The 25,404-nt window shown below is 36.2% G+C and overlaps 1 protein-coding gene across 31 annotated transcripts in view; it reads right to left on the bottom strand.

Annotated features, from left to right (window-relative positions):
• The window catches only part of LOC129453021 (uncharacterized), a 234,820-nt gene that overhangs the window by 20,692 nt on the left and 188,724 nt on the right, over positions 1-25,404 (bottom strand). For 22 of the 31 annotated variants that reach the window (XM_073865305.1, XM_073865317.1, XM_073865333.1 and 19 more), the window contains 12 exons: positions 23,379-23,552; positions 19,245-19,418; positions 18,941-19,102; positions 18,365-18,538; positions 7,122-7,295; positions 6,881-7,042; positions 5,767-5,940; positions 5,413-5,586; positions 5,036-5,206; positions 4,638-4,811; positions 4,226-4,399; positions 3,161-3,334 (listed from right to left, as the gene is read on the bottom strand). In XM_073865305.1, coding sequence (XP_073721406.1) covers positions 3,161-3,334; positions 4,226-4,399; positions 4,638-4,811; positions 5,036-5,206; positions 5,413-5,586; positions 5,767-5,940; positions 6,881-7,042; positions 7,122-7,295; positions 18,365-18,538; positions 18,941-19,102; positions 19,245-19,418; positions 23,379-23,552 — 2,061 coding nt within the window. Of the gene's footprint in view, positions 1-3,160; positions 3,335-4,225; positions 4,400-4,637; positions 4,812-5,035; positions 5,207-5,412; positions 5,587-5,766; positions 5,941-6,880; positions 7,043-7,121; positions 7,296-7,795; positions 7,970-10,648; positions 10,823-15,011; positions 15,186-16,162; positions 16,334-18,364; positions 18,539-18,940; positions 19,103-19,244; positions 19,419-23,378; positions 23,553-25,404 lie in introns of all 31 variants that reach the window. The other 9 variants (XM_073865319.1, XM_073865307.1, XM_073865318.1 and 6 more) reach the window with 7 other exon arrangements.

Below are 25,404 nucleotides of genomic sequence, written 5' to 3'. Positions count from 1 at the left end.
GACTTAATGGTTTTTATGCTCTACAAACTGTATATTCTATTCCTTAATCCAAACCCCAACCCTTACAGAAATCTTTCTGCTACTTCAGATTTCAAGAAACATCATTCTGTTTGATTTATAAGCTTGTTTCCTCATGGGGACCTCAAAATGTGCACAAGTGATTACTGCAACTTTTTCCCCATTTCAAGCACTGATAATGAGGTTTACAGGACCTTCCCAGAATAAATAACAAAAAGAAGAAGGGGCGGGAGATAGGTGTCAAAACAGTAAGGGTGTCACGATTCGCCAAATCCTCGATTCAATTACATTTTCGATTCTGATGTCACGATTCAATTGATTCTCGATTTTTAAATGCATTTTTTAAGACAAAAAATTATATGCCTTTATTATTATTATTATAGTTTCACATTAACATGCACATTGTGTGCTTTTCCTCGTATGGGGGTTTGTGGGCTTTACTTTACGCGGAGAGCTTGTAGAGAGAGAATTACTTCATGCACGCAGATAGACTTAAGCCGAAAGTATACTAGGGACGTCCGCGTATGCGCGCCGTCAGCATGACGTCATTTTCGTCATCAAGAGGGTCCGCGGACCGTCCGCGTGCAGCCCAAAATTTGAGACCGCGCGGACAGTGCGCGTACGGTCCGCGTACAACAGCGCATGCGCGTGAAAATATTTAGACAGGGCACTCCACTATAAACAATTATACAAAGGAAATAGACAGCATTTGCACACACTATCGTTTTTCTTCTTTAACTTTTACTTCTTCCAAGAACAGAAAGCCCTGGAGCATGTTTGTTTGATTCCTGTTCTTTGTTGTCTTATTGTTTGTTCTAAACTGTGTTTGCAATGGTGGATCAGTTACTTTTCTTCACCTATCCTAATGTTTTAATGTACTGTAAATGTCTCCAAATCAGTGCTGCCCTGACAGCCTGTTAGACTAATAATTTGAATAAGAAATCATTTGTATTGCGTATAGTGTCGAACGCGGCCATCCGCGTGTAGCCGCGGGGACTATACTCGGAAAGCTCGCGCGCGCGAGCCGGACGCGGACGCGGAAAAAAAGTATACCCGGGCCTTTAATGCGTGCGTCTTGACTCCTATTATCTGAAATAAAACCGGTGCGTCATAAGCAGCTGCGCTTCTGTCTCACATGCACTCGCTCTCGCATCTGTCCAAAGTCTAAACATAAACGAAAGTAATAATCCTTACGTATTTGTTCAGTTTTATGCGTTTCATGCGAGCTGAGGCAAACTATACCTTTTGTTTAAAATATAACCCGCTGCATCTTGGCGGCTCTCTCGTGCACGTGCAGAGAGCTGCGCTCTGTCCGAAGGCAGATCACTATAATCCTGTTTATGATATGCATTCAAGGAGTTGTAGCAATACATCCCTCGTGTTTAAAATATAAATCGCCTTCCGCTGGATGGATGTTTTTAAAGGCACTTCTGAGAGTTTATTTTCCCCCGCTTGGCAAGCCGACCGGACGTGAGATGGGGGCGTGGCAGCATCGACGATCCCATTTTTTAATTCGAAGTTCGAGGTTGTGACTTAATTTCGATCGATTTCGATTTAAAATCGAAATCGTGACACCCTTACAAAACAGGAATGTTGACAGGTATGTAAGGATGTCCAAGGCCGCCTTAATGCACGGGCTTACCTGGGCTGAAGCACAGGGGCCTCCCAAGTTCAAGGGCCTCCCAAGTTTGCATTCATGATGAGCTGAAAAGGTCATATTATTTTGTAACTTGACGGGTTTTCTGTCAATCACTCTAATTGGACGTTACGTGGCTGCTGATTGGTCCGTGGTAACTTACCGTGAAATAAAATGTCAGACGTAACAGTCAGATTTTTCTATTCCGTGTAATGTAATTAAGTGCGCGATGTCAACTTGGCATTCCTGTATGTTAGACTGAGTGTGACAGAGAAACGGGAAATAATTTCTGAAATTTCATAATAAGCACCAGTGAGGTGCAGGTCTCTCTCTCTTTCTCGCGCGTGCTCGCTCTCTCTGTGCTCGTGCTGTTGAGAGTCTCTGGCATGCAGAAGTCTCTCCAAACGTGCGCAAGAAACTGTGCCGCTAAATTAAGAAAGGAGTTCCCGCACATAATGCTGTTAGTTGTTATAAAGTTTAAGTTTACTCGCGTTTATATCAGTGACGTGTGCGCAGCTGGAGCGATGTAGTTTGACGCGACGTTAGCTCAGTACACACATCTGTTGGTTTAGAAAGACGAGAAAGAGACGCAACGGTAAAGGTGCAAGTCTAAGAAAGTAAAGAGCGACAAGACCATCTCTAATGATCATCCTCTAATAGCACCATTATAATCTCATTATCTAAAGATCTTATATACATGTATGTTCCCTGTCTGTCTTTTGCATATTCATACTTGGTCGTTTTACATGCTTATGTATGCATAAATACTAAATACAATGCATACTATATCTTCAGTAGCCTACAAAATAAATAACTGATTAAAAAACAAGATTCTGTCTATAACGACTTATCTTTTGTTATCATTAATGCATTTTCACTTTAAAACTAACTTTAACTGTAACTTTAACTTTAACTGTTATATTTTTAAAACTGTGGTGAGCATTTAGTTAGTGAGTGGCAATTTTCTGCAAATTTGTATATTCCAAAAACTACCCTGCTGAAAAATCCAGCATCAAACCAGCATGGACCAGCATGGGAATTATGCTGGTTTGATGCTGGTTTAGCTGGTGTTCACTTGCAAACCAGCACCAAAACACAACATATGGTTTTGCTGGTATGCTGTTTTTTTCAGCAGGGTATATAAACATAAAGCTTATAAACATATATACTTTCACACATTTTGGTTTTATTATCACCACAAGTTGCTGTGTGTGGTTGTTAAATAAAGTGTCTTGTGTTTATGCTCAAGTGGACTCAGTGATATGTTAATGACAATATTATGGTGTTTTCTGGCTCAAAGAGGAAAAACTCACTGTTGTATGTCTCAAAAGAAACTAATGCATTTTGTGATGTAGATTACCTAGATATTACACTTTAAAAAAAAAGAGACTATAAATTGAGGGGAAGGGGGGCCTACAAAACCTCTTAGCCCCGGGGCCTCACATTAGGTTAAGGCGGCCCTGAGGATGTCCGTATACTTTGATCTACATCATGTATGTTACTAACCCAAGTGTTTCCAGCTTGAATTGTTGATTTGCCAGTAGAAAACAGAGAGGCTGAAAATCAGTGTCTGATAGTTTATTTCCACTCAGGTCCAGCTGTCTCAGATGTGAAGGATTTGAACTTAGAGCTGAGATCAGAGTAGGAACAACTTCATCTTTTAAACCACACTGTCCTAACCTATATTGAGAAAGAGAAAGAAAGAAAATATGGAGGGAAAAAACTATTTACTGTGTAAAGTTAAAAGCATAAAGCTGAAGTTCATAACTGAATGAAACACTAAATAAGTTACTGAGTATTAAAGACGGATCAACTGCTCGTGTTAAGTTATAAATCTTTTACACAACTGACTGACACAAATTACAGTAACAGATAATCTGATTTTCATGTATAATTTTATTTATATTTTACATTAAAGTCTGTAAAACAAAGTACAAGTTAAAGCATCAAATCAGACTTTTTATTCAATACTGATGCAGTAGTATTGAAAAAATACCCATTTGAATAGGATTATTTATCTTTTAATAATTATTGCATTTTAAAGATCATCATAAGCCCCAAGAAGCACTGGTTTACAATGAAACAAACTGCAATTTTCTGTCTGGTCAAAATATATTAAAAGAAACAACATTTGCGATTTGTTGCTATTTCTTTTGTACTGAACTGTGACCCCAATACAGAGTTACATACAGAACCATGATTTCTGTACCATAACACCAGTGGCCGGTTGCATAAACTCCTAAAACTAGTCTTAAAAATTAGTCATGTTTATTGTTCTTCCAGACTGATCATAACTGTTTTAAGTATGTTACATAGAAAGGTAGATTGGTCTCATTTAAATCCAAATAATGAGACTGATTAGCTCTAACTTATTGCTAGTTAGTCAGACTCATTCTTAAGATGCAATCTTAATCTTAAGGCTATGTTTATGCAACCAGCCACAGAGCTTGACTTGAGTTGATTTAACCAAAACTAAACTCACTTTTCAGACAACTTAAAAAAGCTACAGTTTAACATAGGCTCTGAATGTGTATGACAGTGTGTTCATTTAAAATCATTTAAAATCCTCACATGAGTTTGTAGAGTCTACAGTGTGTATCCTTCAGTAGATCACAGATCTGTTTCAGTCTTGTGTTGTTTAGTTTATGATCATTCAGATTCAGTTCTCTCTGGAGTAAAATCTCTTTACCAACAACTGTATTCAGATACTGACGAGCTTCTTCTGCTGAACCACTCTGTAATAATCTAGAAACAGAAGTTTATAATATATGATATTATCTGTTTAATAATAATTATTGACTGTCACAACATTATATTGCAAAAATTAAGATTTAAAAAAGTATAAAAGATCTGAACATTAGAAACCTTAAAATGACACATTTAAAGGCTTTATTTAAAGGATTTTTTAAGTTTTTGATATTAAATAGTAAGGAAAACAAACTGATTTAAAACAATTAAACTACATATTATTGAGAATACTCACTTGGCAGTGTTGAGTGCACAGTTTTGATCTTGTATTAAATCATAGATGAGTTTAACTCCTGATTCTCCAGGATCATTTCCACTGAGATCCAGCTCTATCAGGTGTGATGGGTTTGATCTTATAGCTGAACATAAAGCAACATAACCTTCTTCTCCAATACTACAGTCTGAGAGTCTAGAAAACACAAAATAATTATCATCAGTTATTATCTTGCGTGCATTTCTCTTTTAATTCTAGGGCGTGAAAAATAATAAAATTCGTAACTACTGAAAACGAACTGAAAATCTTCTTTCTTTATTTAACTGCATTCATTTACATTGATTTAATTCTCCATCTTTTAAAATCTTAAAATCTTAAATAATCCCACACAGAGTCATATCTTGATGTAATGTTGTTACCTGAGTTTGTGTAGTTGACAGTTTGTATTTTCTAATCCATTGAGAAGTTTCTTGACTCCTGAATCCTGTAGATTATTGTTGCTCATGTCGAGCTCTTTTAGACCGGACTTTGATATTAAAACTGAAGCTAAAGCTGAACAACTTTCTTCTGTTAGACCACAACCACTTAATCTGAAATATTACACAACACAATCATAATTTATACACAACACTCTTATCATGGGTGTGTATTATTTACTTTATTCATAAACTCATTTCAATACAAAAACATCACAACAATAATACACTTCAATTCATCATTTCCTCTTCATTCAAACCCATAATATTAAATGATGTTGTGTTTGTTAAGAGACTTTAAATAAAGATGAAATCCTCACATGAGTGTGTTGAGTCTACAGTGTTTATCCTTCATGAGATCACAGATCTGTAGCAGCATTGAATCTTGTAGTTTATGATCATTCAGATTCAGATCTCTCTGAAGTAAAGGATTTATACTAAGAGTTTCACTCAGATACTTGAAGCCTTCAGCTGCAGCAGAAGTCTGTAAAAATCTTGAGACAGAAGTTTATATTAGCGGATATTATCTGTTATTTACTGTCACAACATTATATTGCAAAAAATATATTGCTTCATTTGAATGCTTTTCAAAAAGCTTTTTTGTAGATTAAATAGTAAGGAAAAACAAACCGATTTAAAACAATTAAACTAAAACAAATATTGAGAATACTCACCTGACTTTCTTCAGTGCACATTTGGGATCTTGTATTAAATCTTGGATGAGTTTAACTCCTGATTCTCCAGGATCATTTCCACTGAGATCCAGCTCTATCAGATGTGATGGGTTTAATCTCACAGCTGAATATAAAGCAACATAACCTTCTTCTCCAATACTACAGTCTGACAGTCTAGAGAAGAGAAATAACACTTTTTATTATTTTAAAAATGTCATTGCTTTTATTATCATCCTGTCAGGATTTACTTTGAAATAACAATTATCTGAACTGGTAAGCATAAATAAATGTTTTAAGAGTGTCTATGGTCAGTGGTACAGTCATCTCTTCGCGTCCCCCCCCCCCCAAAGAAAATGTATTACATTAAACATTCTAAAACTTAAAATTTTATTTTTACAAAACATATTAATTAAAAAACATATTGCAGAGGTTTCTTTTTGATTTGATATGAAGTGTACAGTTGTACAGTTTAATTTTTTCATCTTGAAATAAATATGTTTTATGTTCTGTATTACTCTTTGTTGTGTTTGTTTCCTTTTTAAAAGAAAACTGAGACTTTAAATCTTCTTTACAAAAGCTTTTCACAGCATAAATAGTCCTCACTTTAGATGAGCTCACAAAAAAAGTTAACTGACCACTACTAAATGTTTTATAACTACCTGAATTAATCATGAATTACATAAATGAATGTTTAAATAGTTTATTAATCATTTAATTACACTTCCTAAATTATCTTATGAACAACTGACAACATCTTAATAACTTTTTTGTAAAAAATTTAATGCTTATTTTAGAAATGATGAATTGATCATTAATAAAATATAAAAAACACAATTTTTAAACATATTATATGTGTGCTTATAAATCAAGACTAAAGCATTTGTAAACTACTTACTAATGTCTATTAATGTTTAATTAAGAAATAATTGACTATTTAGTAATGCTTAAATAATGCTTTACTAATGCTTCATAGTGTGCAGTTATTATAAAGTGTTACCAAATTGGGTATTTTGAAGAAACCTACACATATTTGAGTGGTGATAAAAATAGAACAAATGAAGCATATATATTTAGAGTGAGAGTGAGAGAGAGAGAGTGATAGATGTTTCCTCACTTGAGTCTCTGTAGTTGACATTGAGGATTCTTGAGTTTATTACAGATCTGTTTGACTCCTGAATCCATCAGACGACTGTTGTTCATCTCAATCTCTTTCACACAGGAGAGAAGAGCAGCTACAGCTGAACATTGTTTCTCTGTCAGCTCACAATCATTCAGTCTAAACAGAAGAAACAACATCATCATCATCATCATCTGACAGTCTGTACTATACTGTACTGTATGAAGAGTCAACTCACATGATTTTCTTCACTTTACTATGAGAGTCCATCAATAGAGCTGAAAGTTTCTCTCCATCCAGATCTCCCAGTTTATTATCACTCAGATTCAGTTCTTTTACCAGTAATGGATCAACATCAAGAACTTCATTCAGATAATCACAAGCTTCTTCTGCAGCTGGACTCTTCAATAATCTACAAACACAACAACATCACTTTACATCTCAACATCATATTGTTATTGTCTTATACTCTATCTGGTCCAGTGGGGTATGAAGTTAAATTGTTCAATTGTCACTGCAGTAAATGTGTTAATAAGAGTAAAATATTTTCTGTAAAAGTAAATAATTTCAGTTTCATAAGTTCTGTGTTTAAAAGAGTCTGATAGGAGATCGATCTCTGTTTTGTTGAAGATACATTTAAAAATGTAGTTTAAATTAAATCTGTTAAAGAGAAATGTGTCTATTAACTAAAAAAACGTGGAACATGTCAGAGTCAAAACTAATGTCATGAGTTATGTTTGTACTGAGAATTATGTTGTTTCAGTGAAGTTTCTCTGTTCTTTGAATTCAGAAAATTCATTCATCACGACATTTAAAATTCCAGTTCTGGTTCATATATCTCATCTACATACTGTAGTTTCATATGCAGTATCAGACTTTACTGATGTTTCAATATTTAAAAGCTGTGATCACCTGACTTTCTTCAGTGCACAGTTTTGATCTTGTTTTAATTGATAGATGAATTTAACTCCTGATTCTCCAGGATCATTTCCACTGAGATCCAGCTCTGTCAGATGTGAAGGGTTTGATCTCACAGCTGAACATAAAGCAACATAACCTTCTTCTCCAATACTGCAGTCTGATAGTCTGGAAAAAATATTTAGTAGATAAGAAAAATAACAACAGTAACTTTCCAATGCCCGCTTTAGTACTCCCTGCCCAATTCCCCTCAGCTCAGATGGGCAGCTGGCACTCAGCTGGCTATGGGATCTGCACAAGTTTGCCTTTCTGCCAATGAGCCTTACTGCAGAATAATGCTTTTGACAACATCTCCACCCAGCTGATTGCCCAGACATACCCCCAGAAGGGACACAGAGGACCTTGCACGCCTTTCTCCAGCTCAGGTGAACATTATCACTCAGGCTTGAGCTCCCTTTACTATGTCCTGAAGTTTTGCTTTTATGTGTTCTGGTGTTCCTCCTATGGGGAAGACCCACAATGTTGTGCTATCGGGACTATGCTGTCCTTTCTACAGGAGAGACTGGATTACCATCTTTCTACTGTCACTTATAAGGCGTATTTGGCAGCCATCAGCATGCACAGTATAGCTAATAGAACTACATGTTTTGATCCCTTTAGTAGAAATCTCTTGATAGTAGCAGTCGGTTTGGAGTGGTGAGAAAAAATGGGGTAAGGTATGTCATTGGGTTCATCAGGTGGGCACCCGGCTTCATCAACATTTCATTGATTGAAGCCCACAAGTCTCCGTAAGACTCAACGGTGTACCCAGCATCCCAGATACACCCTGCTCCATGCAATACCCTCTATATACCTAATGAGCGGCTTTGCATAGTAAGGGGCCAGTCACACCAAAAGCGTTTATGGCAGTTGCAGGCGCCTTTTTTGAATGATGTTCTATGGGGAGGGCGCGTTTGCGCGCTGTTTATGCGTGGCGAGCGCCTTGCGGTTTTTTGCCGCCTGCCGCGCATGCGTTTTTGAAGGAGCGCTGAAAGCGGAGAAGCGCCCGACGTCATTCGTGTCTTTCCATTGTCCAATCGAATGAGGGGAGAGGCGGGCCTTACGTTGTGGTGAGGGAAGTTTACAGTTGCTTTGAAGAACCGGACTCCACTCGCTCACTCTCTCCTGCGTGTTTGTGCACCTCTCACCCTCAAACAAAGTCAGAGCAAGCGTCCTCTTTTTAAAGTTTCTGCTAATCTGACAGTTAACAGCAAAAGAGCGCTCACGCTTCAATATTTGATTGACAAGACAGCTGACTCGGTGGTTGCTTAGCAATATGAAAAGCCGCGTCACACTGCTCTTTTTTAAAAAAAAGGCAGTGCGTCGCGCCTTGTGTTTGCAAGCGTTTAAAGCGCTTTTGGTGTAACTGGCCCCTAAGGGTGTCCTTCTCCCTGAGTCAGGCTTAAGTCTGTCTGCATACCATCTGTCTCTACCTGGGTCCTTACGCTTGATCCAAAGCCGGTTACTGCTTTTTCAGCAGCACTTGATATGGACTTCATGGCCTGTTGGTAAGAGCCACTTTCCTCCCATTTTTCTCATCAAACTGGTGGTAGATGTTGCAACAAATCCCCTGCATCCCACCTCTACTGGGAAGATGCTGAACTTCCAGTCGTTCTGGGATGCTTCAGCTGCCAAGTCGGAATATTTGTTCTTTTTCCTCTCATAAGCCTAATGCTACAATGTGACCTTTAAGGAAAAAACTCTTGGACAGCAGGACCTGATGGTCAGGTTCCTGAGGGGAGCCAGAAGGCTGAATGATCCTCAACCACACCTCACCCCCTTATGTATTGCTTTGATTTGATTTGATTTGACTTTATTGTCTGTTCAGATTTACTGGACAGAAATTCATCTTTGACACTGGCTTCGACAAACATTCCATAATAACATTACATACCACAATAATAAAAACACATTAGAAATCACACAATACATGATCCAATTAAATTAATACAACATTCACAAAATGGCCCTAGTTAAAAGTTTGGTTTAAAACAGTCACTGCCAATGGAATAAATGATCTTTTAAAAATGTTCTTCTTGGCATATGGTGCGCGTAGCCTACGCCCGGAAGGGAGGACCTCAAAGCAGTAGTGCAGGGGATGAGTCTTGTTTATGGCCGATAATCTTATTTGCTTCATTAATTACTCGTGTTAATTTATTCTTGTGTTTCATTGTTAAATTTCCATACCATGAGACGATGTTGTAAGTTAAAATGCTTTCAATCATTGATCTATATACAGTAATTAAAATGTTCCTTTCAATGTCGAAGTTTCGCAACTTTCTAAGTAGACTTAAACGTTGTCTAGTTTTCTTATGTACATAGTCCACATTATCCTGAACGAGAGTTTGTCATCGATGATTGTGCCTAAATATTTAAAATTTTGGACTTGCTCTATCTTTACACCTTTTATGGTAACTTGTTCATATGGGAGAGCAGTTGTGCATTTCTTATTTTGATTCCCACAACATAATTCCTTTGTCTTTCCAATGTTCAACCGTAGATGACTGTTGTCAAACCATTGTACAAGACTTTCAATATACTCAAAATAAGTGGAACAGTTCCGGTCTGTTTGGCAAGAAATTAAAACCAGATCATCTGCATATTTAATCAGAGCAAGATCATCCCTGTTGCACTGGAGCTCATTGGTATAAACAGAGAAGAGCAAAGGGGATAAAACACATCCCTGTGGTAACCCAGAATGTAAGACTATACAGTCATATATTGCTCTCCCTCCTTACATCAGAATCAGATATCACACAATGCTAGATGAAATAAAAAAATATATAACATAAGCATTGTAATACTTACATGAGTTTGCTGAGGCTACAGTGTTTATCCTTCAGTAAATCACAGATCTGCATCAGTGTTGTCTTGTCTAGGTTATGGTTATTCAGATTCAGATCTCTCTGGAGTAAAGGATTTATACCAAGATTTTCACTCAGATACTCGAGGCCTTCAGCTGCAAAAGAGCTTTTCAAAAACCTGAAGAAAACAGATAGTCAAATTTTATTTCAACTAAACTGAATGCAATTAAAACTATAGAAATAATTAAACACACAGTGCTGATAAGAAACATTTCTTATTTTAAAGCTTAAATTCACTTTGTGAACTTCAATTCAACCAGAGCCGTTCCTGGACTTCTGTGGACCAAAACAAAACTTTGTGGAGGTCACCTAGTCAGTGCATTTATAGAAACTTATGTCTATATATTTTACAAATGTAAACTAAATACACTACTCACATTTATCTTATAGCCGTGTATTATTGCCATATGGACATTACTTTAAAACTCATCTCTACTGATAACAAAATACTTTCATACTATTCATCTGACATTCTTAAAGTAAAGTATACAAACTCTGCCATTTAAAACACAAATTATTTGACATATTATTCAGAATTATTCTCTTATATTTGTATTGAATGTACCACTGGATGACGAATCAAATACAAACCTTAAGATGTCTGTATTGCTTGTTTAGTAACAACATTAATGAAATGATAATGTTTAATAAAGACATATTTAAGAGATTCCGGCCCCCTGTCGGTTCAAACAATAGTGCAACAGCGTGCGGGTCAACTATAAACGCCTCATCCGTTTGTTGAGACGTTGGCGCAATCAGTGGAGGCTCGCAGTGTGAAACAAAGTGCTAGTATACTTGTCTATTTGTGGGGACGGTACTATTATGTATGCCGGGCCAGTGGATGGCCGTGTTGCTTGAATAGGAGAACTACGCGGGAGAGCACAAGCCTATTCTTCTACAGAGCTTTGAATAAACAATCGATACGGAGAACAAATTAGCAGTTTGATGAAGTTGACAATGAGGTAAGTTTCACTACAATTGACCCTGTATTTTAAAGCTCCGATATTTGTAACTTTGGTAGAAAAAAGATTTATAAACACAGAATCGAGGGCAGCACAGTCCTGTAGGCCGCCATTGTTGTTTTGGTCAATCGAACATGCCTAGACTTAACAGATGCGCATTTTCCTAACCCAAACGCGGCATTGACGTGTAAAAGAACATCCGAACTGCATAAAAAGTCGTATACACAGCCACTTAGATCACTACTGCGGTAGTGAGAGCGGGGACTAAATTTACTGATGCTGCAGTGGTATTTAAAATTTTTCCCAGGTTGATGGGGAGAGCTAGAGCTCGTCGTGTGGAGACTTGATTCTGGGAACGGCCGGGGCCAAATGCCAGAAAAAATTGCAGCTGGACGTAGAGGCCTGAAGCCTGCCATATATACATCTATAATGATGATTGACAGGCCTGAATGTTTAGGCTCCTCCCAAACCTACGTTTAGAACTACATATAATGTGGGGGAAAAACAAGTAAATTTTTATGAGTATTGAACGGAATGTTTTAAGTACATTCAAACTTAATAGTCCAAGAGTGTATTGCTAGACAAAAATGTGTTTTTGCGATAACCAAAAGCAGGAAAACCCCTCAAAAATGAAACTGTATATTAATAAAATATTTGTAAGTTCTCACGGGCTAAATAAAATAAAAGGGTGTGCTGGATTTGACCCACAGGCCTTGAGTTTGACATTACTTGTCTACACAGTGATGCCTAGGGGTATCTTTAGTGACTTTTTAGTGACACAAAAGGCATGTCACAATGTGTAATTTTTTGATGCCTTAGAAGTAAGAATGGTTTATGAACAGCTTTAAATAACCATTTACATGTGTATGATGTTTGTGGTAAGAATCTACAGGGAGCAGTGGCAGCCGGTGACTTATGTTCCAAGGGGCGCAAATTCAAAATGTGTTCAGAGCGTGTTGCTTGTCATGTCAAAGTATGTGTTAGTTGCGTCATGTAAAGCGCGTGCATTATGCCTCTTGTCAAATACGTGCCTGCTGCACGCGCGTTTTGTTTATGATAAAAGAGACGCTCACATTAAAAAAATACTTACAAGACACTAACTTAACACTAAACTCTGATTACACATGAGACTAAGCGAGTATCTGGCCAACGTGAGCGTCACTTCTATCATAAACCCCTTCAAAGCCTCTGCAGCAGACACGTATTTTGACATGACACGTGATGCACATAAGTTTACATGAAGCGCAGAACACATATTTTGACATGACGAGCCACATACAACGAACTAAATACATGTTGCGACAAGCTTGCATCGTGCACTCTCGAAAAATAAGTTATCGACCGCCACTGACAGGGATACTTCAGATACAAAACACTGACATGCAGAGGTGTAAAGAGTACCTGAAAGCCATACTTGAGTAAAAGTACAGATTCCTTACTGTAAAAATTACTCCACTACAAGTTACAAGTCACCAATTTAAATACAACTTGAGTAAAAGTATTAAAGTAACCCAATTTAAAAGTACTTAAGTATTTTTACTCGTACTGAATGTTGGCTCAAAGATGCACTAGTCCTCAACACAAAGAGACATTGTAGGTCAGTGAAAACCAAGAAAGTTTATTTATGAGGTTTTACTTCCTAATATAGAAAAGAAATCTAACACCTCAAAATTTTGACCTGGCAGAACAAACACAGATTAAACATAGTCATAGTCTTTTGACTAAAATTTAATTTAGTTTGAGTTATTTTTGTCATCTGAATTCATTTAGTTTTAGTCTAATTTTATTCAACTAAATGCCATGAGATTTTAGTCTACATTAAATTTAATTTAAACCCATATAATTTTAGTCTAGTGTCATTGTGGACTTGAATGTGCCATGCTGACAAATATATAGCCTAACTGTTGTTATATAAATATGGTAACACTTTACAATAAGGTTCATTAGTTAACATTAGTTAGCTACATGAGTTAACATGAACTAATAATGAACTGCACTTATACAGCATTTATTAATCTTTGTTAATGTTAATTTCAACAATTACTAATACTTTATTAAAATCTTGTTAACATTAGTTAATGCACTCTGAACTAACATGAACAAACAATTAAAGCTTAATTTTTTATTAAGTAACATTAACAAAGATGAATAAATACTGTAACAAATGTATTGCTCATGGTTTGTTCAAGTTAGTTAATACATTAGCTAATGTTAACTAATAAACCTTATTGTAAAGTGTTACCAAATATTCTTATAGGCCAATCCTAAAAAAGTTATAATCTAAATATATCAAAAATTCCAGTATTAGAGTCCAGTAGGTTGTTACAGTTAATATACAGTAACAGAAATGTGCATATTAAAAACGTGAAGTTGTTCATTTGAAAGATTAATTGAAAACACATGTAGTAGACGTAACACCACTATCTCACATTAAGTGCACTACATTTCTTCAGTCATGCATTCCTCTTTACAGTAAATACATTACAGCATACTTGAGGACAGTGAAATTGTACACTTATTATCAATCTTAGGCAATCAGTACAGGACATCGCTGGTTTATTTTGGCTTATATAGTAAGTTATATCAACCAGCTCAGGTTAGCTGATAAAGTAGCATCAGAGTATATAAAACATGTGTGCTTGCCTTTGAGTTGCGGGATGACCCTCCTGCAATCGCGCATCACTTTTGTTTTGATTGCAGCATCACATGTTTAACAAAGGGTCCCTTGACAGAAGCAAATGTGATATGCATCCATATGTTTGCGCTTTATCTCTTCTCTCAGATAAGACGCTAACTTTTCTCTACAGTTTATGACATATACGCAGCACGCAGATGTCCCGCTACGGTGGCTCAACGCAAGCCATTCAGCGTTTGACATCAAAGTACCGCGAGACCAGACTTCTCCATATGCATTTGATTCGCTCTCGCAGTACTTTGATTTCATACGATTGCCCTGCGTGGCGCCACATGAGGTCCCTCAGTTGTGTGTGTGCGTCTAACCTCGCGACCACAGACTCTATCCATCATCACCCTCTGACACTTTCGTCTCGTTTTTATTTGACGAATAAACAATGTAGCGAGTAACGTTAAGTGTCATTTCAAATGTAGTGGAGTAAAGAGTACAAATACCCAATCAAAAATGTAATTGAGTAGAGAGTAAAAGTTGCTTATATTTTTGATACTCAGTACAAGTACAAAGTAGCCCAAAAAATACTTAAGTACAGTAACGAAGTACATTTACTTGAGTACTTTACACCTCTGCTGACATGTTAGGTAAAGTTTTCTCAAAATCACATAGTCTCCTATTAATTCAAATAAATGTTTGGGCAACAACACACGACTCACCTGACTTTCTTCAGTGCACATTTTTGATCTTGTATTAAATCATAGATGAGTTTGACTCCTGATTCTCCAGGATCATTTCCACTGAGATCCAGCTCTATCAGATGTGATGGGTTTGATCTCACAGCTGAACATAAAGAAACATAACCTTCTTCTCCAATACTGCAATCTGATAGTCTAGAGAAGACAAGTTTAAATTAATAATAACATCCAGGGCTTGACATTAACACCCACCAAATGCGGGTAGATTTCAGCTGTGGTGGGTAAGACAGCCACTCCTACTAGCCACTTTGGCAGGTTGAATATATTTTTTTGTAGTTTCTTAAAATTCATGTTAAATAATATACAATGCAACACTACAAAACTGCAACTCCCATGAGGCATGGGACACAGTCTGAATTTGGAAAGGGTTTTCAATCTAGCTAAATAATGTAAAATGACTCTAAACCAAGTAAATGTAGCATACCAAAGTCAACATTAATCATATAAAATATATTTTCCCCACAACAAAATTGTGACCAGAGAAAATGCTGACTGACTAGTAACTTTGGAAAAACACTAGGCACTAAAAAAGTCAATGTCAAGCCCTGATCACATCCATTATTTAGCTGATATATTTGGGGAAAAAACAGTATGTGAAAAATAACACAATTCATTTTTAGAATCAAAATATCAGGGTTTTTTTACATTGATTTATTTGTTAAGAAAAGAGAAGGTTTCCTATATTTAAAAAAAAATTTAACTCTTTTGCTGCCATTGGTGATTTATCTCATCAATTAAGAGAAAACGCTTCCCTGCCAAAATTCCTTCACAAACATGAAATTATCTTAGCTTTTTGCTCAAAATTTTGTGTTTTGAGCAAACCTACCCATATTTGAGAGGTGTTAAACCTACCCATATTTGAGAGGTGTTAAATAATGAAGGTAAGATGAACCTTTTATTTTTTTTGAAAGCAGAGGGTCTGTTCTTTCATTTGATATATTGTATGTTTATAAATTTAAAGAAGAACATTTTCTGGAAGGCATTAAACTTTTGTGAAAATCATAAATCATGAAAAATGCGGGCGGTGGCTGGCAACTTTAAAAAAAAAAAACACTGGGGGCGAAAGAGTTAATAATCCCACACAGAGTAATTTCTTGATGTAATGTTGTTACCTGAGTTTGTGTAGTTGACAGTTTGTATTTTGTAATCCGTTGTGAAGTTTCTTGACTCCTGAATCCTGTAGATTATTGTTGCTCATGTCGAGCTCTTTTAGACCGGACTTTGATCTTAAAACTGAAGCTAAAGCTGAACAACTTTCTTCTGTTAGACCACAACCACTTAATCTGAAATATTACACAACACAAACATCATTTATACACAACACTCTTATCATGGGTGTATTGTTATTATTTTACATGATAAAAAATTGTTTTTATTAAATTATTCTTTTATAATAGCTTTTCTTAGGGGTGCTGGAAGCAAGATTTTTGATAGGGGTACATTCAGGAGTTCTTGGGGGTCGTTTACACCAAAAATCAAGGCAAGACTATATTAAAGGTGCAGTGTCTAGATTTTAGCGACATCTAGCAGAGAGAATGTGAATTGCAACAAACGGCTCAGTCCAGCGTTCACCAAAACGCATGGAGAAGCTACAGTAACTTCTTGTCGCCTAAGACAAAATACAGTAGTGACAAAACACACTGTAGAGCAGATTGTTTGTTTAGGGCTACTGAGAAACACAGCGGTGCAAAAAAGTGACTTTCATGTAAGGAGACCCACAATGTATTTATGCGGAAACGCTCATTCTAAGATAATAAAATCAATACAGTTGTTGTATATAAATGCCTTTATACACCACTAATAATATTGTTATGTAGATTATATTGCATTTCTGTTAATAGATCCTTCTACAAGTTACACAATACACCTTTAACCACCAGGGGTCGATGTTATTGCCAGTGATAATATCTATAATAATGTCATTGTAAAAAAATAAAAAAGTTTTAATGTAGCTAGCAACTTTTTGTCCGATTCCTGACCTGAAGGTGTCACGGCTAGTCCGTGACATGTTTTGTGTGTTGCACTTATCCGTTTCACCTCGACTCTCATTGACTCATTACGCCAACACACAACACCTGTCATATGTTTAATTGTCTTTGTATTTATATGCCTTTGTTCTGTCAGCCTGTGCCGGATTATTGTCATTGCCACCCTGTCTGTTACCTGTATTGATGTTCCTGTGTTCCTGTATTCACCATGTCAGCCCTCGTGTTTTTATTATTAAATGTTATTTATTTTGAACTTTGCGTTTGCGACCTGTCACTCCTACCCAGTCATGACAGAAGGACCCAATTCTATAATCGGTATCCATTTTTGATTCCCAACACTAATGACGACTGAATTGTGACAATGATAAATTTCTTGTATGGTTTTGCTACAAATTCCATAGTTTATTTTTGTAAGGGTGCCTAGCTTTTTCAAAAGCTCATGGCAGACTGTCATATGCTGCAATTGCAGTTGCAAGCAGCACGTCCTAATTTCCAGCTTGCCTTGTTGGCAAATTCTTTGAAACTTGTTTTTACATTTGTGACCAATGCAATAACTTCCTCCCTTTTGATATCTTCTGAGCCCTGTTGCTTTAAGTTTTTTCACTTTCTCTGTCATTCACTGTCTGTTTTATCCACGTCTGACCATTGTATCTACTGAGCTTAGACAATACAACCAACTCTGTGATGCCACCGGCTGCAATACTGCAAGATGGCAGTGCCCTTGTAACAAAACCTTATTTTATCCAGTAAATGGTTACATTTAGAGTATTTGTTATTTATGTCTTACTAGAGTATACGTCCATGCACAACAAAACATATTAACTTGTCTTCATTTCACTTTAAATCCATCATTTCCAGTTAATCAATATCTCGAGACTTACAACCCATTAAAACCCATGAAATTATAATTTTAAATAATGTCCTGTGTAAGAGACTTTAAATAAAGATTTAAATCCTCACATGAGTGTGTTGAGTCTACAGTGTTTATCCTTCAGTAGATCACAGATCTGTAGCAGTCTTGAATCTTGTAGTTTATGATCATTCAGATTCAGATCTCTCTGGAGTAAAATCTCTTTACCAACAACTTTATTCAGATACAGATGAGCTGCTTCTGCTGAAGAGCTTTTCAAAAACCTGAAGAAAGAAATTTTCTGTCAGACACCTTGTCTTGTTGTATAACAAACTAAACTACTTGCTTACATGTTTGAAAAACTCAAAAAGAAGTATAAAGAATTTTATAATATCTGTTTGTAAAAATGAATTATTACAAACAAGTATCATATTAAAATTTAATGAGGAAACATTTTTTTTCAATTCACAACTCACCTGACTTTCTTCAGTGCACATTTGGGATCTTGTATTAAATCATAGATGAGTTTAACTCCTGATTCTCCAGGATCATTTCCACTGAGATCCAGCTCTATCAGATGTGAAGGGTTTGCTCTCAAAGCTGAATATAAAGTTTTATAACCCCTTTCTGATATAATGCAGTCTGACAGTCTGGGGAAATTACAAATACTTTTTTATTAGTCTCTTTAAAAAATAATTGAAAAAAATGATGATTAACATTTAAAAGGTTTAACACAATCATGCAAATTATTTATTTACAAGAAAGATTGATGTTTTGATTATTTGACCACTTATTGGACCAGATTCACCAATAACAATATAATTGTGTTGAGACACTTTTACATAATTGCAAAATATATTTTATATTGGCCATATACATACATACATGCATACATACACATATGCATAAAAAGTTTGTCAAATATTATGTCAAATTATTTGAAAATAAAGATATTATTGTTAATAATAGTAACATTTATTTCTTGAGATTTATTATGACTCCTAAGCAGATTCTGACTGTAGAAGATGATGTAATGATGGATGTTTCCTCACCTGAGTATCTGTAGTTGACATTGATGATTCTTGAGTTTATCACAGATCTGTTTGACTCCTGAATCCATCAGACGACTGTTGTTCATCTCAATCTCTTTCACACAGGAGAGAAGAGCAGCTACAGCTGAACATTGTTTCTCTGTCAGCTCACAATCATTCAGTCTAAACAGAGGAAACAACATCATCATCATCATCATCATCATCATCATCATCATCATCATCATCATCATCATCATCATCATCATCATCTACTAATACATCTGACAGTCTGTACTATACTGTACTGTATGAAGAGTCAACTCACATGATTTTCTTCACTTTACTATGAGAGTCCATCAATAGAGCTGAGAGTTTCTCTCCATCCAGATCTCCCAGTTTATTATCACTCAGATTCAGTTCTTTTAACAGTAATGGATGAACATCAAGAACTTTATTCAGATGAACACAAGCTTCTTCTGCAGCATCACTCTTCACAAATCTACAAACACAACAACATCACTTTACATCATACTGTTATTGTTTTGTCATGTTATATAACTTCACATCGAGGCGTCAGTTTGTTTTAAAAAGTGGTGGGGACAAAAGTTCAGATATAAAAAACATTACAGCAGGACGGTAAAAATATTGAATAACGGCGCATCAAAGATGGGCATAGCGTAGGCCAGTCAACAACACAAAAATACTCAGCATAAAACTCTCAACAATGTCGACTGTTGACAATGTCAACAGAACAGTGCCAAAGCACCATACTGTATAAAACAGCAGCACGTTAAGTCAATGATTAGAATAAAAATTCATTACATATGTAAAAAAACACACCATAAGCATACAACGCAACATATGTGACCCTGGACCACAAAACTAGTCGTACACTGCAAAAAAATGACTTTATTTTCAGTAGAAATAACTAAAAATGATCTGCCAATGGGGTGAGAAAATTTTGCTTAAATTAAGTGTTTAAAAAAAAATAAATCTTTTTTTCTCACTCCATTGCAGAGCCGGCGCCAGACCATAACTAACAGGGGGGCACTGGCTTCCAAAGGGGGGGCACACAATAGCAACAATAACTTGCAAAAACAAGACATTAAAACAACAAATACAGTGCAAGCACACACTCATACAACTGGTACGGACTTGTCAGCTCATTTCATATCTAAAGTGCAAAAGACCACAAACTATGCGCTATAGTTTATATAAAACTATTGAACTTTGACCGCAGTGTGTGCGCAAGCTGAGCTCCGCTGCGCTCGCGCTTTGCTCGACGCAACAACAAACGGCCCTCGCGCGGAGCAAGCCATTGAAATGAATGGGTTTCATAGCGCAGCGCATACCGCGTCCCAGCTTTAAAAAAAGCCGCTTTACCATAATCATGTCGTATTGCCTGCGAATGCCCCCCCTTGACGCCGGCCCTGCTCCATTGGCAGATATTTTTGCTTGTTTTAATCACAAATTTACTTAAACTGTATTTTTTTGGTCTAAAAACTAGACTTATTTTCTTAGGTCATTTTGTTCATCAAGAAAAAGCATCTGAATTTTTTTTATATATATTTATACTGAAAATAAGACAAAAATACTAAATAAGAAAGTCATTTTTTGCAGTATAAGTCGCACAGGTATCGCTTGATTTTTCACAACATTTTAACCAAATGCTTTCAAAAAGTGGTGGGAACAAAATCAGCCATTTCAAAAAGTGGTGGGGATATGTCCCCACCGTCCCCAGTGTAAATGACATCTATGCTTCACATACTTCTTACTGATCCAATGTAGTATAAAGGGTATGCACGTGACGTCACCTTTGGCGAAAGTGACTGCAGTTACGCCCACTGAGTGGCAAAAGACAGATCGTCAGCATTTGTGTACAGTGTGAAATCAGCAAAAACACGGTGAAAACGTGTCGAAATGGGAAAAAGCTGTTGTGCGATAGACTGTACTAACAGATTAACAAGAATTCGGAGCTATCATTTACAGACTGCAAAAATATATTATATATTATAAATATATATATTATATATATTAGGGATGTCCCAATCCGATCCGATCACGTGGTTTCAGACTCGATCGGAATCGGTCGTTACCTTCCGATCAGGACTCGGATACATATGCAGGATTTAAATTGGCCCAGGACCGTCCGGGGCTAAGCCCCGGCACACAGACTGAAGGTCTCGCTCTGCTCCGCGCCAGTGTATGCGCTGCGCTGGTGCATGTGAACTGACGCGAATAATGACGTGTTTTCATTTATAGGCTTCACACACTCGTGCATGTGGTGCACCCACAACAAAACCGGGTTTTTACCGCTCATTTAAACGAAACGTTGATCGTTTTGTCACTATATGCTCAGTTAATCTACATCAGTACGCAGCTCCGTGTCTCTCTCAGAACCTCAAGAACGCGCATTCGCGCAGGAGGATCACATTACACATTGTAGAGATGAGAGATAGAGAGAGAGGTAAGAATGGTACACAATGGAAAAAACTTTATAGAAGTCTAGAAACAAAGTATTAAAGTATGTATAACCATGTCAATCATCTTATTACAATATGTTAACTAGATAACTGGATACAACTTATTGTATAGTTTAATAAAATGATGTATTTTGATTATACAAATCAATTACGACCTAACTATAGTGATTGTTTAACTGCTGACCAGCTTAGGGAATCTCTATGGCTAAATTATAAGACATATTGCTGAATCAGTATGTTGTTATTAATAATCGAGTATTTTTGGGTAGCCTATCTTATGCCTAGAATTAGTCAAGGAGGTTAAGTCTTATAACTTCCTTCAAAATTTGATCAATTGTGCATAATGACATGTGCAATGCATATAGGGCGTCAGACTCATAATTTAAAGTTCAGGTTTTAAAGTTTGGGTCAACATGTGGCACAGCTTTAAAGCTGAAACTTATAAAATCTTATCAGAGGTCCAAAATGTCATTGAAACACAACATTGGCTTTGCTGTCATCAGAATAATAATAATAATAATACCTTTATTTTATAGAGCGCCTTTAAAAGTGGCTTTCTCAAAGCGCTTTACAAAGAATACAACACATTAAAAATACAAAAAATATAGATAACGAAAATAATAAGGAAAATAAAATAATCAAGTAAAAGCAATCCTAAAATAAAACTTTTTAAGACGCGATTAAAAAGTCTCTAAAGTATTTGCTTCCCTTATGTCAGCTGGAAGAGAGTTCCAAAGCTTAGGAGCATAGGATGAAAATGCTCTATCACCCCTGGAGCGAAGCCGTGTCTTAGGCACAACTAAGAGTCCACTTTGAGAGGAACGCAGATTACGACAAGGAGTATAAGGCATTAAAAGATCAGTTAAGTAGTGAGGAGCCAGATCATGCAAAGCCTTATAGGTTAACATAAGGACTTTAAAATTAATACGGTACCTGACTGGGAGCCAGTGCAAAGACTTCAAGACAGGGGTAATATGATCTCCAGCCCTGACCCCAGACAGTACTCTAGCAGCCGAATTTTGTAAATATTGGAGTTTGTTGAGTAATGATCTAGATACTCCAACTAAAAGACCAATAAAACTAACCCTAACCCAATTTAACCCCTGAACATATATACTATATTTTCATTCTTTTTTAACACATCAATAGTTAGACTCTTTTGACTCCACACAGAAACAGCAATGCGTGCGGCATGACATAAGGAACATTCTGGATCTGTTTTTTTCCGCTCTTCTTTATTCTTTTTTTATGTATTAGTAGAAGTATCGGATCGGGACTCAGTATCGGCATGACAAATGACTCAGACTCGAGGGCAAAAAACCCTGATCGGGACATCCCTAATATATATCTCCCAAGGGTTTTTTCCTACTAGGACTTTTTGTTCCTCCCTGAGGTTTTTCTCCTAGGGGTTTTTTCAACCCGGCATTAGCTTAACTTAGCAACCTTTTGTATACGAGATATTATTAATACACTCGCTTTTAAAGTTTATTCATAACCACTGTATTTTGCTACTTATATTGTGTGTCGATTTTTCTGTGTTTCCCCTGCTTCTTTTAATGTAAAACTGCTTTGAAACAATTATCAATTGTGAAATGCGCTATATAAATAAAATTGAATTGAATTATTAAATAAATTTGAATATGAAATATTAAATAATGCACAGTATGATTCTATGCTTTAGAATGTAGTGAAGTAATTTTTTTCCAATCCAAACACCCTAATAAAGCACAGATGCCAGGAAAATATAACTAATGTAACTTAGTATTGTCCACCTCTGCTATCAAGTCCAACTAAATTTAATTTAAGCTGATAATAGCCAGTTTTAATGGCATTTTCGCAGCAGCTGCTAGGAAAACCAGCCATTTGTTGAACGTTTGCCACTCAACAGTTCCAACAGACCAAGTTCGAAATACCAGACTTTACATTTGGGTCATGTTAATATTTGTGAAGTGTTAATATTTTAAAGCTGTGATCACCTGACTTTCTTCAGTGCACAGTCTTGATCTTGTATTAAATCATAGATGTGTTTGACTCCTGATTCTCCAGGATCATTTCCACTGAGATCCAGCTCTATCAGATGTGATGGGTTTGATCTCACAGCTGAACATAAAGAAACATAACCTTCTTCTCCAATACTGCATTCAGAGAGTCTAGAAATAAATGAAAAATAAAAGGTATTTACTAATTCTTACATTTAATATAGTTTAATAGAAGTTAAAGGGTCATGAAACCCTGCTGTTTCAGCTCCAGTCTACCTCACTATTGTTTTAAAAAATGCAACTTAAATGGCCACGAATGATCTGAGAAGACAGCAAGGAGTGGGCAGGACACATGATATAATAGGCAATCTAGTGTAACAAATATTAAGATTTACTAAGAGTAGCGGTATTACAGAAATAATTTAATATTTCATTAAAAAAATGGTCAAGTAAAACTGTTATAGTTGAAATAAAAGCATGCTTGAAGATAAGGAAAAGTCCTCAGGACATGGTACTGCATGCTTGCCTAGACACAAACTGCCTTCATAAGCTAGGTCAAGGTCCATCTGCCTCTTGAAGCTTTTCCAAACAAAAAAGTAAGTTATGGCAAACCAGACACAAGCAGACAAGCCGACTCTCCCGCTGGCACATGCATGCACACAGGTGAAACATCTTCTCATTGGATAGGAACACGCAAGCTTAAACAATAATGAGACACAGACGTTGTACTATAGTACTCTGCATCGTCACAGCATGTAATGTTGACACAATATGGAGTTTAAACCGGAAGACAAAAATATCACAAAAAAGCTAAACTATTTTTCTTCTACTGTTTTAACAGATGCCAACATTATCTTCTATGATTGATGTGCAACACAACTAACTATGTTAAAATAAAATAAAAATGTTGGTTAGTGTTTCATGATGCTTTGAGGCCACTTTCATCATATAGTAAAATGATGACAACAACAAGCCTTCAACCTTTTCACTACACTAAAAGTAATTCATGGGTTCATTGGGGAATCACATGGAAACCACTATAAGTTGCTATACACTGTAAAAAGTTGGTTTAACTTAAAAAAGTAAGTTAACTTAAAAATATTTGCTTTTTTTCAACTATCTGTCAACTGTCAACAATTTTTTATTGAAATGAACTTAAAATTTTGAATTAACTCAAAACTTACTTTTTTTACATTAAACCAACAAAAAAGTGTAGGGGCACTGAAGTCTTTAACTTAACTTCTAGAAGGGCAAACAGAACTTTCAAATCTTTGCTTTTTGACTTATGCCATATACCTGTTGCAAACGAACTTGTGCACTTGTAAACTCAGAGGTGAGAGAGAGAACGGGGTTTGATGACATTCAAATTGTTGACATGACATTATTTTCAGTATTTGCCATGTTATAAATAAAAGTACAAGTATTGTAAATTTAAGGCTTTTATCTTATTATTTACAGCAATAATCACAAATTGCATGTCAGTTGTACATTCATGACTATTTTGACGCTCTATAGCAGGGATGGGCAACTTCGGTCCTGGAGGGCCGGTGTCCTGCAGAGTTTAGCTCCAACCTTAATTAAACACACCTGAAGCAGCCAATTAAGGTCTTACTAGGCATACTAGAAACTTTAACGCACGTGTGCTGAGGCAAGTTGGAGCTAAACTCTGCAGGACATTGGCCCTCCAGGACCGAAGTTGCCCATCCCTGCTCTATAGACTGTTTCATTGGACTCTGGAACAAGTACCTCATCGAAAATAACAAATAGTTAAGATAGTAGTTAAGATTGTATACATTATATAGTAAACATTTTACACAATAACATTAGCTTAGTGTAGTTTTTATCCGCTTTAGCTATTTGAACTAAGGTAATCTACTTGTTATTAATTTAGCTAGTTATCAAAATTAAACTACTCTAAAATTACTTTTTGTTATTGATTCTTTGTGGAAATTTACCGGAAGTTATGTTTGTTCCACGAAAGCCATTTGTTTATGTTGTAACTGCTGAAACATCTATATCTCAA

This window comes from Misgurnus anguillicaudatus, unplaced genomic scaffold (genome assembly GCF_027580225.2).
Source record: "Misgurnus anguillicaudatus unplaced genomic scaffold, ASM2758022v2 HiC_scaffold_31, whole genome shotgun sequence".
Classification (NCBI taxonomy): domain Eukaryota; kingdom Metazoa; phylum Chordata; class Actinopteri; order Cypriniformes; family Cobitidae; genus Misgurnus; species Misgurnus anguillicaudatus.
This window is presented reverse-complemented; position numbering and strand designations above follow the sequence as displayed.